At 41.4% G+C, this 13,203-nt stretch overlaps 1 protein-coding gene across 8 annotated transcripts in view; it reads left to right on the top strand.

Moving 5' to 3' along the window:
- The window catches only part of CALD1 (caldesmon 1), a 196,998-nt gene that overhangs the window by 134,051 nt on the left and 49,744 nt on the right, over nt 1-13,203 (top strand). Inside the window, exon 1 of one of the 8 annotated variants that reach the window (XM_054196470.1) lies at nt 7,265-7,524. The exons of the other annotated variants lie outside the window; for them this stretch is intronic. Within the exon in view, the coding sequence (XP_054052445.1) occupies nt 7,478-7,524 (47 nt within the window). The 5' untranslated portion in view covers nt 7,265-7,477. Of the gene's footprint in view, nt 1-7,264; nt 7,525-13,203 lie in introns of those variants that run through there. 8 annotated transcript variants of the gene reach the window in all.

The following is a 13,203-nucleotide window of genomic DNA, read 5'->3' as shown; positions in this document are numbered from 1 at the left end:
AACAAAAATCATACTGTACTAGTCTTTTTTTGGAATGTTTTTTGAAGTTTTCCACTGGCTGGAGGCTTTTGAAGGAAAGAAAAGAAAAGACTCATCTTCTGTCTTCAATTAACTTTGTTAATGATTAACAGAGCAGTGCAGTATGTGTGGTGCATTTTAATTAAATCAGAGGAGACATGATTTGGACAAGATTTTAGTTTCACTTTGAAAGTTATTAAATAAACTGACACTGTTTGCTCTCTGAAAGTTCCTGGGAGCATCCGGTTAGTTGGTAATCCCAGTGCAGCTAGTGAAATAAAGCCCTTTCCAAAACACCTAAGGGCTGTTACCAGATATTAAAAAAATGAGTAGTCCAGTCAGACAGTGGCATAACTGATCATTAACCTGCACGAAGCAGGGTCCTGGTCTGAGGCTCCAATTTCATATTTTTAAGCTAAGTTCAGGGGTAAGAAAGGCCCAAACTGAGTATTTCTCGTTGAGGTTTGCAGTTTGAATACCTCCGAACTGTTCAAGTGGCATAAGCTGTTGAACAGTCGCTGCCTTCGGTGGAATTCGGATGGCTTTTGCTAGCTGAGTTTATTGGGTTGTTTGTGAAGTCGAGATCCTGACCGGGGCTTGGATGTTGTTCACCAGTAAAATTCAGAGTATCGTAAGATAGGAGCTTTTGGTACAGGAACGTCTCCATAAATTGGCCCAGCAGGAAATGCTCTTCTCTTTCCAGAGCTGTGTGCGTGTGTGCCTGTGCACACATTTATATAAACTCTTCCAGCAGAGAAGGATCAAGCCTGAAGCCTGGACTCGGACCATGGCTTCAGGCTGAAGTGAGACAGTGGATGCTCTTGCTGGTATGTAGCGGCACACAAGGGTGAATAGATCCCACGCTTCACACCTCATAACTTTACTGTTGTTTACTGTGGTGTCTGTTAAGGAGCCTTGGCTTAGGCTTCCACCCATGCCCGCTCAGTGGTAAAATCAAGGCATAACCCGTTTTGGTTAGAGATGCATCTATCCTCTGTGTTTGTATCACACCTACCACATTGGGGCTCTCTTTGGTTTTTTTTTGGACAAGTTTAAAGTGAATAGTAATGTTTGGAGCATGCCTGTTAATATATTAAAAATAACATTAATAATTTTATATAAAACCTGTTGTTGAAAGTGTTGTTGAAATTACCTGTTGCCAGAAACAGTTGAGGCGGAGAGAACTTGCATCTACATTATTGGCGGCTTATTCAGCTTTCTGTTTTGTGGATTTTGGTATTATCCTACATGGCTGTAAACAGAAGTCCTACAAGACCAATCACAGGTTTCTGGGCTTTGAGTACTATCCTTCTCACTGCTAAAGCTGAAATTTATTAAAAGCAGTTATTGCTCTAAGCAAGCTACAGCTCAGGTATAAATGAGAGACAGCAAATTTTAAAATTTGCCAGCCAAAAGCATAGATTGCTTTTTATTGCTGTGAGAATCGGCATGTGTCCCTGCAATGCATAAAGCCCAAAAGAATGGGTGCAGAAGCGAATAGGGAAATGGTGGTCCTTCCCTCTGCTGCTGCTGGCGGCTGGACAGAAAACGGCTTCCTGCTCAGAGCAGGAGGGGACCTGAGCCTGTCCCTCGCTAGTGACAGTGCAGGGGCATAGGGAAAGGAGGTAAAAACAGCCTTTGTGAATGCTTCCCTCATATAGTTCCCTCCATTTCAGTTGTTCAAATGACCAGAAGGTAGCTATATCCTGGCTGTTACACGGAGACTATTGTTTGGATCTTAGTGTTTATTTGAAAGCAGTGAAAACATGACATAAAACAAAAGCTATGCTTTGGTGGAAATAGACTATCACATCCATGAAATATTATGCTGCTTTATTTCTGGATTGTACTTTGCCCCATAAGTAACTGATAGAGAATGCAAACATCAGCAAATATGTTTTTCTAATCAAGTTTCAATTTACAGTGGAAGTTCTCCTTGGAATATCATTTTAACACTTGTCTTGGAGTTTGCTTTATTTACTGCTACAGCCATACATGCAGTCAGTAACTTTTCCATGTGAGAAGCAGGGTAATATTAATACCTCAAGAACTGAGGACAGTCAGAGACAATTAAATTTTCTTTCCTGCGGAGGACCAAACTCCTGCCTGCATCTACCCGAGGCCAGCCTGTCCAGCAAAGCAGGCATCAGATAGGATTGGGTGCTGCATGGGCTCTGTATGGGTCTTCAGTATCTGGAAGTACATTATTGCAAGTGTTTACAATTGCAGGCTTCAGGCTCTGGCATTTTGATGTACAGGGTTGTGTTCCCAATCCTGCAAAACTTGTCTATGCAAATAGTTCTGTCGTCTGCTAGGACATTAGCTACACGATAATGTGTCCATGTGAGCATGCAAAGTCTGTCCGCATGTGCCTCCATGATTTGCACATGCATATGTCCAAACCCAAGCCCACATATTCCGATCTGAGTATGTGTTTTAATACATATATCCCCTTAAATGGTTGCTAAGTATTACTCACAGGTTTCACTGAACACGTTAACAATTTTGGCACTGATGCTGTTTACAGGCATCTAGATAGATATAACTATGCATTACAGTTTAAAAATAAGGGAAGAAATAGAAGTCTTAGCCATAGGATGGCTTCTTAGTACTGAGCCCTGTAAGAACACGGAAGACTTAACCACTGGGAAACTGCAGAATCTCCATTACTTGAGATATTTAAAACTGGACTGGAAAAAAAAATATATAGTAAGAGGCAGTTCAGCGTTATTTGATGATGAAGTACATAGCCTTGTTTTTATGAGTACTTCAGCGATTTTTCTCCAAGACCTTATGTATGGGTTGCCAGACTTTACCTACTGCATATGATTTAATATGCCAAGTGTTGTTCATCTGTGAAATGAAGTTCCTGCTCACATGCCAGTGTCCTAGAGTGAAATCTCATAGGAGGGTGAATGCAGATCCTTTTTGCCCTGTGAGATGCATACACAGAGTTCCCTGCAGTGAACAGTATTGGGGCATTTCAGAACAGACCTTAAAAAAACCAACAAAGTTTGTCTACTCCGTGAGAACAAGAGACTGTGGCATCTTTCATTTTCCCAGGGAGGGAACAGTTAAAAATATTCTTCAAACAAGGAGCAGATGTTAATGTCATTAGAATGGATTTTCATGAAAAACAGAGTTCTGTTTCTCCTGCAAAATGCCAGTAGCTTTGCAAAGTTCTCTACAAGTCTGCCTACTTATTTCAGAGTAGTGGCACAGAGGGGAGAGGCGGTGCAGCGTGAGCTATTTACTGTCTCTGAAATGAATCAGATACATTTCTGTAAGTTATTTTGCCTGCCCATTTTAAAAGGGCTAAACAAAGAGCTAAAGAAACATGAAGTTATTTGAATAACTGGACAAGAACAGTGAGCAGCACAGCAAATTCACTGTTGACAAACAGGTACAGAAAGGAATAAACTACGCATGAAAAGGCATGGTCTGGACAGTGCGTGTGCCTCTGTCAGGTTGTAAATTCACTGTGTTCTCAAAAGAAAAAGGATTCTTGGGCTACTGTGATCAGCTCACTGAAAACTCGCATGCAGGAATGGTTAAAGTAAAAATAACAACCAAAATATTAAGTGGCTCTCTGGATGACCTCTGGACATTCCTATTGTTAGTATGAGTAGATGTTGGAACCTCCCAGTAATAATTTCCTTTTGGAAAGCTCTTGCGTCTCCTTCCTCCTCCTCATTTTGCTAGTTTTAATGTTGAGAAGCTAGGAAAGGTCCTGTAGTTCCTTTCATTGTTGTAATAGATGAGCCTACACTCTTACAGAGCCATTTCATTTGAGTTCATTGGTGTGAATGACACCTCTCAAGTGCCCTAGTTTAGTTAGTATTTGTTTACTTATTTTTTTTTCTTTCCAGTGTCTTCCTTAGGGGTCTTGATGTCCTAGAGCCAACTAATAATCTCTGAAGCATCAGAACATACAAGGAAAGCAGGTTGAGACTTGCATCTCCTGCCCCCTTCATTTTTCATGCTTTTGATGCCCATGTGAATTTTTGAAATGATCTAGGGGAAGGTGATTTGCCTCTTGCTGCTCCATATGCAAGATCTTCACCTCAGGGCCACAGTGTACCGAGAGTATCCCTCTCAGTTAAGTCACTGAAGAAAGTCAACAACAAACATTTGGCTTTGAAATAATAAAGGGATTATTAAGTGCAGTGATCTATAACTGACTCAGATCCTCCTCCCACTTCTTTTTAAAGGGGTTGCAAACATGGCAAAATCTTGGCTGTATCAGCCTCTTTCAGGGGAACCAGTTCCGCGTTGCTGTAAACTTATGGAGCTGCTGGGTCCGCACCCAACTGAATGTGCATGCTTGGCATTGCGTGCATTGGCCTTGACGGAGCCCTCCTTTGTGTTGCAAACTGAATCACAAAATGTCCCTGTAGCTCTTGTTAAAACAGCGATGTTCTTCAGCTGGACGGGCCTTGTGACTTAAATGATGGGCATAGCTGTGAGGACAGCTGAAAGTGAAGCTTCCTGGGCACTCACCAGTACAACAGAGTATGCTGCTCATACAGGTTAACTGAAGGTCCACTTGGCGGTATGCTCGCTGCCTGTACACAGTGGGTTAACGTGTCTGTGTCCAGAATTTCACATTTGATCTTGCAGCTTTGCAAGTGTTGAGAAATCATGGTTGTAGCAATTTCTGGATAGGGAAAAAAAATCAACACTAGTGCTGTCAAATTAAAAATTAATATATGGGACGTCAACCTGCAAAGTGTTTTGAGCAGTTGTTGACAAGGATGCCTCTCACAGATTAACACTGCAGACAGCCGGGCAGAGAGACTTCATACTGTTTGGAAGTGGTATTTGCTCACCTTATTTATCTTCAGTTCTTCATTTGCAGGCAAAGAAGGGACATGAGTTGAGGAAAGACTTGTGTCGCCAGCGTTGCTTATTGCTCAATCAGTAGGCAAATGACATCTGTTGTCAGTAGAGCTGTAGAGGTATGGGCAAGAAGATGCAACTTGGTGTTAGAAGTCTTGCTTCATATAAAAAATAGGCTGACCATGTGAATCATGGCATTTCACCTAGAGTGAAGTCCTCCTTCAGACTTACATAATTCAAAATGTTATTTGGAAAGGCAAAAAAAAAAAAGGAAAGAAAAGAAATTGGGATTCTTCTGACTGTTCTGGTCTAAGGGGGGCATTTTAAAATGCTTCTGGGGTCTACTACAAGTGCAAGATGCTTCCACTGTTCCTAATGACCCAACAAACAGGTCAGGTTTGCCATCTAGAGCCAGAATCTGCATGGCAATAGGGGCAGATTTTTGAAAAATCTGGAACTATTCTTTGAAGATGTAGGGTGTAATGTTTTACAGGATAGTCAATTCACTTTTATTTTTATCATGTGTGGAAACAGTTTTGTTTGTGACCTTGGCAATAATCTAACTATTCCAGGATGCATTGAAAAAGGGTGTAGAACTCACTCAACTGGAAAAAAAATATATGCTTCTGTGACACAGTAGTAAATACAGACCTGTATTAGAAATCTGTAGGGCTGCCTTGGAACCCAGTTTATAGTTTCATAAACATCAACTCTTACATCTGGCATCTGATTAAAATGTATATTTTGGCAGAACAGTGATACAATCTCTGTTTAACTAATGCTTTTCCAGAGGGAAGAATTCTGCTTCTGTAATTCCCCAGTAGTAGAAATGCCTTTTCCAGGTAGAGTAAATATGACTCCTTTCTCACCATCATTTTTTAAGGACTCTACTCATTGCCACTGCCTTACATGCCCTCTTTTGCTTGAGGTCAGAGTGAAAGAAATGGAGATGGCCTGCCTGCTGCACCCTCATATCATTTGCAGATCTCTGCCATCACAGAAATGGAACCCATGTTTTTCTCCCTTTGCAATGAGCACTATTGGCCTTTCCTTGTTTCAGACCAGAATTCCAGTATATTTTATACACTCAAAGATGTGGGTTTTGCATGTGCTTTAGAACAAGGGTCTGGGTCTGCAGAAGGTGTATGTGAAGAAATAGCAACTTCTTGGGGTATTGCAGACCTGTTTCTGAGTGTGCAAAAAGCCTTGAGCTAGTACATTCTTGCATGGGAATCATTCACCTATCTATAAAGCACAGAATTGTTACCTGTTCACAAAAATCTATCTTTCTCCTTGAAACTGTAGAGGGAGTTTTAGGGAGAAAAAACCGCGATTATTGACTGCAGGATTTGAGCAGAACATAAATGAGTATCAGTGCCCCAAGCAAAGTGCAACCCTTGGTTTCTTGTAAGCTCGAAGGAAAAATACCAAACCTGTCAAGGTTGATGCCTCCTTGGACAACCAGCATCCTCCATGGTTTCATGCAGAGAGGATTGCCCTGGTGCACGCTCCAAGGTAAGAGTGCCACCTGCTGAACCCACACACTCCTTCCCACAGAAGGGCGAGCTTGCAGTAGAGTTTTCCCGTTGGAGTACTAATCCATCCACACCCACCCTTGTAATTTATGAGGTTTAACAAGATCAGAGCCTGGGGTGGAATGGCTGCAGGACTGCACAGTAAGCTGTTTCAGTTTACTCACATATGCAGGCTTAAAGGGGTATGAGAGCCAGGCATGAGAAATCATGGTAACTGATGGTGCCTCTATTTAAATCACTTTTTTTGCATTTCTGTTTCCTGCCTCATTCACTGGATTAGATGGAAGAACATTGAGGAGAATCTGTTAGGTTGGATTTAGCTTCAACCCTGTTTTTAATCCCTTTGCTAAACACAAGATGATCTTACCTTGACTGCAGTTGAGCTTGCAGCTACTTCCCACATCCCTGGATTTATTCCTGTTTGGCAATCACCTTCCAGTCTTTTGAGCGATCTGATCCAGCTTGACCTTTCACAAGTTAGACTGGATGCAAGTGCCTGCAAAATGCTTAGGCAATGATTTACGATCAAAAGGGAGGACTGTTTCCTGGACGATTGTTTTATATTTGGGTTCTCTCCCCTCATCATCTCTCGGCAGGTTGGAATGTGACTTTCCTACAAGCAAATACTTGTGAAGGCACCTCTGTGCAGTTCTTAGACAAACTGGCTGAACAGAAGCGCTTCTTGTGAAAGCTGAATGGGAAGCAAGCATTTGTCAGTGGAGTCGAGCAGCTGAGAAATCTGCAGGAATTTCTGCAACTGGGAGCCCAGACATAGCAAAGAGGATCTATTAGAGAGAATACAGTAAAAAAGAAAAAAATCATATGATTACAGAGCAGAGGGGGGTGAAGGGAGGGAGGAGGATACAACATAGATAATGAGCTTGACAATAGGCAAATAGAGTGTGTCATTACGGGAGTTACAAGACCAACCAAATGGTTAACCTGTGGGGTGGAAAGAGCATCCAATGACTCTCGCATGCCTAAAAGGATAATGGCATTTTTATTATCTCATTCCACGCCCTGATCATCCGTCCATTTGCTCCCTGGAGCTGGCAGCAGTTTGCACTGATTCATACGCTGCAGACATGATCAGCAGATCATACTGCAGGCAGAACTTGTCAAGCCTTTCCAAGTGAGTTGCCGATTTATTATGATATCTATATAGATTTAGACTTTTGGTGTTGTGTAGGAAGTGCTGGATGGTGGTGATGGGAAAGGGGAACAAAATGGTGTAACAGGTTGGGAAGCTGGTTGAACTGGGGAATAAGTATTGGATGCAGACCGGGTTCTTTTGCTCCTCTTTTTGCTATGTTGTGCTCTGTTGTCTAAAGGAAAAGTCTTTGCATTTGTGCATTTCTCTTACCTGAGTTCAGAATTTAAATTGCTTTGTTCAGCGGCAGAGAATATGTTGGAACGACTGGTTGCTAATTGGAGTTCTGTTAATGGGAAGTTTGCAGAAGTTTCATAGTTTGTGTGAAAGCTTTTGGGTAATTCATATTGCTTAATTCACTGAGCAAATAGAGTCCTCATGGCACGTTCATCCCTGAATGTGGGAGGGAAGTGAGAGAATAAAATCAATTAGCATGTGTAATATCGCCAAAGAAATGATACGCTTTATTTGGGTCCTATGTTGTCATTTTGTTTGTCTGCTTTGTATGTTGAGAGGGGGAAAACAGGACACTACTATGTTTCTGAAATACTGTGATTTATATCAGGGTTTTGTTTAAAAATTGGGAGTTTTTTTCAAATTGTTTTGAAAAACAACTGGGATTTCTGGGTGCCTGTTTTTGGAGTTTCCAGCATGAAATACTGTGCTCTTGGGGGGAGAGGGAGCTCAGGGATTTCTGAAACTCAGCCCCTCCAAGAAGTCCCTTCCAGGAATCTGAAATCTTTCATCGTGATTTCAGAAATTGGGCAATAAATAATAATTTAACTAAGAGCGTGTCAAATGGGTTTGTTTTGTGTTGGTCCACGGTGGAATACAGCCACAAGCCGCGGCAGCCAGCCCTCCCCTACTGCTCTACGGGAATGGGGAGCAGCCGTTTCTCTGCAACCAGCGTGAGGGGAAAGGGCAAAGTGGTCGAGATTTGGGCACTTCAGTGCCAATATAACTGATGGAAACCTTGGCTCTTGATACCTTCTGTGAGGAGCTGAGCCTGAGTGCAGTGACCCAGGCTGAAGCCTCTGAGGTGACCTTTGGACCCTTTCACTGGTATGCACTGGGGGTGGTTTAGCTAGAAGTCAGGTTCTGTCTGTTTTGCTTAAAAAAAAAATAAATAAATCATTGGATATTCTTGCTGAGAGAGATTCTCCTTCACTCCCCTTTGGGCAAGAGAGGCAACCAGCAGTGTGCTAACTTTATGCCTGGCATATCTCTGAAGCGTTGGGCAAGTGCTGGGAGGAATGCCCTGCCTTGCGTATGCTTGTAGCGCTGGCAGTTATGTTCTGTGAAGTGAGTTCGTTGAAGTCAGTGAAATTATCTGAGTAAATCTGAGTAAAAAATCTGAGTAAAAACAATTCAATCCCTTTCTCTTGAAGCATGGTTAGCTACTATACTGTTGGTTTCCTGTATCTTGGAAGGTTTGTATCCTGTGGCAGCTTCTAAACAAGAGCAGACACACCTTGACAACCAGACATGGGTTTTCTTTTGTCAAGACTCACAGTAGCATATTTGGGGAAGAAAAGCAAAGCTCTCTTTGGCGAGGACGCTTAAGAGAAATCAAATGTGTGGCCAAAATTTGGAAACTGATTTATTCGCTTTTAACAAACAGCTCCGTGACCTCGGGCCAAAAGCGGGGAAGACACCTTTAGCATTGCCCACAAAGACTTCTTCAAAGCATTGCTCAGTGAAATACATGATGAAATACTGCCCTTCCCAGGCTGAGGCATAACGTAATCGTTCCAAGTGCTCGTGTCGTCTCAGGAGATTGCAATGGAAAAGGAGTATTAAAATCCTTATAAGTTAACTCTCTGGAGACTCTCCAGGGAAAAGGAGGTGGCTGTTATTGCCCTGTTTTGAATAAGGTACAATGTGATTTTTAACTTGTTGCAAATGTCCTCTAATGGCCCCCTTTTATGATCGTTCCTGTTGCATCATTTAAAGATACTCTCTATGCTCTCAGTGTACTTGTAGTATTTGTAGAAAATTTTGTAATTGCTAAATAGCTGAACATAATCCTGTTAGCATTTGATACACTAGAAATTAAAAGCAGAAGCTCCTATCGTAGCCAAGAAATCATTCCGGTTGGCCTGAAAATGTAAAGACTGCTTAGTGAATGTATGGGGATTGAATTGGCTCACTTTGCTGGACACTAAATAAGTGTTTACTGTGCAAGTTTCTAAGGAAGGCAGAAGTCTTCCTTGCCAACAGGTAGTTTTTTTTCTTCCAGCAAATTATAACTTTTTTTTCAAACTTCACAGGTTGTTCATGGGCAGTTCAGTTGTTGGAAGTTCACTCTTTCACAGTATTTTTCTGGTTGGTTCTTCATATTGTAGGTTATCTTTTCTGTTTCTTGGCTGTCTGTTCAAGTCAGATAATTGGCTAGTTTTGTTAAAAGAAGAGAAGGGTGGAAGACGACACTTTTCCACAGACAGCAGCAGTGTTGCTGGCAGTGTGTTATCTGGTTAATTCTGCTCCAGAAATCGATGCTGTTCATTTTCACTTGAAGATACCTCTTTTCTTCCTGCCAGTCTTTTTTGTTGGCTGTGCTTTTCATTCCTGTTCTCCAGTGGGCAATGGCCTGAATCCTTAATTTGTAAAAACCTTTTCGCATTACTGAGGTAAAATAAGATGGACATAATATAACTAAAGACCGGATGCACAAAGATGTTAGTCTGAACTGAGACTATTTGTCTCCATTTCGAAGGCTAAGAACGCCAGACAGTCTCTAAATGTGGCTTTTGCCCAACAGTGACAAGTGTACCATGGGTCGTGAAATAGGCAGTTTTCTTACAATGTCCTGTCCATTTGTGAGTTGCACTGTTTACATGCAAGTTGCACTTCAATGCCTGATATCTGGGAATGAAGTCCAAAACACTTGGGATGGTAGGTGAGTGCTTTTGATGCAAATATATTTATCTGTGGGTGAACCCACATATTTATGTTAAACACTGGTAATAATACGCTGTGTATACAGAGCATTCTTGACATAGTAGTTGTTTCCAGCTGAATGAAGTACATGTGCTTTGGTGTCTGGTTTACACATCAACAGGGACAGTGGCTATTGAAGACTGACTGTCTAGTTCAGGATCTTGTATCTGGATTTAGGAACTTTCCTCATAGCGGGTCAGAAGAAATTTACGGGAAGGGCTGAAACATTTTTAGGTGAGATTGTCCTTAGTGGAAGAAACATTATGGCAGATGAAGGATAGGTCTATAAGGAAGCATCTCTGAGATTTCACAGCCTTCTTGCCTCAGCGAAAGGTGTTTTGTTTCACCCAACACAAGTAAGGCATTGCGTGTTGGGAGCATAAAGCTGGATTAATTTGTGTTAAGTTTTGGGCATCCACCTGAGTCTGAAGTCATGTAACTCTGTGAGAATCAAATTTCTAAGATTTTGTCAGAGAACAAGTGACTCTGGAGAGTTTCATGAAAACCTTGAGCTGAATTCTTCACCCTGTCCAAGCCTTGGTTCAAGCCAGGACAGTGGTGAGAGGTATCAGACTCAACCTGGTATTGCTCTCTGAGAATCCAAATGACTGAAATGAGCTGTGGGAATTGTTTCTGATGAAACGTAAATTTAGCAAAACCAAGAAAAACTGGGAGAGTTCTGGGTAGAGCAGAACTAGTTAGGAGTTCATGTCAGGTTTGTGAGATGAACTTTGTCTAAACGAAAACAAGAGGAAATACTTCTTTAAATTAAAATGCCTTTTTAAAGAAAAAAGTTAAAAAAAAAATTAGATGAAGGATTTGCATTCTTGTTTCAGGCTGAATTAAAATAAAACAGCCCTGAACGTTTTCCGTATCACTTCACTCTGACAAGGGTTTTTTCTTCTGCTTCAGCAAAACTAGAAAATTCATTGTTAGTGCAGATCTTAAATCCAGATAGCTCCTCCACAGCCTCACTGTTGGCATAGGTGTTCAACCAGTGTGGGATGGCGATGGCAGAACTTCATCCTGCTTCTTCAAACTCACGCCTTTCCCTTCCCTGGCAAACCTGCAGTCACAGACCTCCCCATCCATCCTGTTCCCAATTCGGAGTAAAACGAGAAGCTTCAAAAGAGCCAGGGAAATTCTGGTGATTATTTTAGGCCCTCAGTGCTGTTCTGCCTGTATTTATGCATATCTATGCATGTATGTCCATATAATGCAGATACAGTAAACTAGATATTCCAAAACCATACATTTAAAAATCCACCCAAGCAAAACACTTCCATCAATCATTGAAATAATTGAAACATGGAGACCTAACTCACTTTGTAACTTTTCACTGCTTTCACATTTTGTTAAAGAAAATATTAAAAAAAACCCTTTCTTTGCACTATTTTCATGTACATGATTTATGTTTTGAGCCGTGTAAGCACTTAAGTGTAGTAAAAAAGTCTCCCTGACTGCAGTAAGGCCACTTACATGTATAAGTAGCTGCAGGGCCAAGTTTATAATTACATATCTGTATAATGTTAGCCTTCATACATTTATCCGTTCCAATTTTAATTCTCCATTTCATAAAATCTATGATCAAATTTTGGAGCCCGAACTAAGCTGATGTCGTCCCTTTTAATTTAGGACTCAGCCCTTTTATTCTCCTCCTGTGTTTTATTTTTATTAGTTCCTTTCTTTTTGTGCTGATGTGCAGCACATATTGTTAAAGCCACTTACAAGAGCCAGAATTTTGCAGCATGGAGACTGTCCTAATAAGGGAAAAAAACCTAGCCCTTTATTGGTGAGGTAAGAGAAATCAGGCAGCGGATAATTTTTTTGCTGATTGAGAAGGATAAGGTGCGGTTTGGCAGGTATCGCATTGGTTTGGCATTTGCTGACATGGTTCCTCTTTTCTGCAGTTCAAATCCTTTGCAGAGTAGACAGTCAGGGAGGGCTTCCCCCGCGCCCCCCTTTCCCTTTCCCTCCCCTCTTCCTTCTCTTTTTCACAAGTGTTCAGCCTTGCCGTGAAATCTCACTCTGACACACAAGCTGGATGTGGTAATGAGAAGATTTTGCAAGTCTAACAGTGCCATACTGCAATCACCTTTTTAGGGAACAGCGGGCACGTTGGAACACAGTTTTCCATGTGGGTTGTTCTACATGTAAAGTGTTTAAACAGTTTGTGAAGTTGTCAGAAAAATCACACTTTAGTCCAAGGTAGTATGATCCAATTTCTCTCTTCTCAAAAATCCGTCATTGAAGAAAAATAATAACTACAAGGTTTAGTTGATACTTTAAATTGCTCAGCTGTTTTTCTTTCAAATTGCTTTGAAGGCTCGTATTGAATTCCAGAGATGAGTAACGCATCCTGGGCTTAAATACAGGCTTCAGATCTGAAGTCAATATAGTTCCTGGGGTTTTAAACTGAGTTATGATGAGCAAAGTTTCAAGCGAGGGAAGAAGCTGATATTTAAATTCTTTCCTTCCTCAGTCTCTGTTTGTCTCTTGGTAACTGAAATATCAGGCCAAGTATCAGCTCTTCTTAAATTCACTCTGTGCTGCACCAGAAGACCAAAAATTGGCTGCCCCCCTTCCCACCTGGTGCTCCGGTGTGGTTCTTTGGCTGTAGGAGGACTAATGCTTAACCTAGTCCCTAAATGCCCAGTTTTCTCTATCACTCGCTTATTTATTTTCTTCTGAGTATTGTAAATTTGATTGTGTCACTTGTGA

Source organism: Rissa tridactyla, chromosome 1 (genome assembly GCF_028500815.1).
Source record: "Rissa tridactyla isolate bRisTri1 chromosome 1, bRisTri1.patW.cur.20221130, whole genome shotgun sequence".
Lineage (NCBI taxonomy): Eukaryota > Metazoa > Chordata > Aves > Charadriiformes > Laridae > Rissa > Rissa tridactyla.
This window is presented reverse-complemented; position numbering and strand designations above follow the sequence as displayed.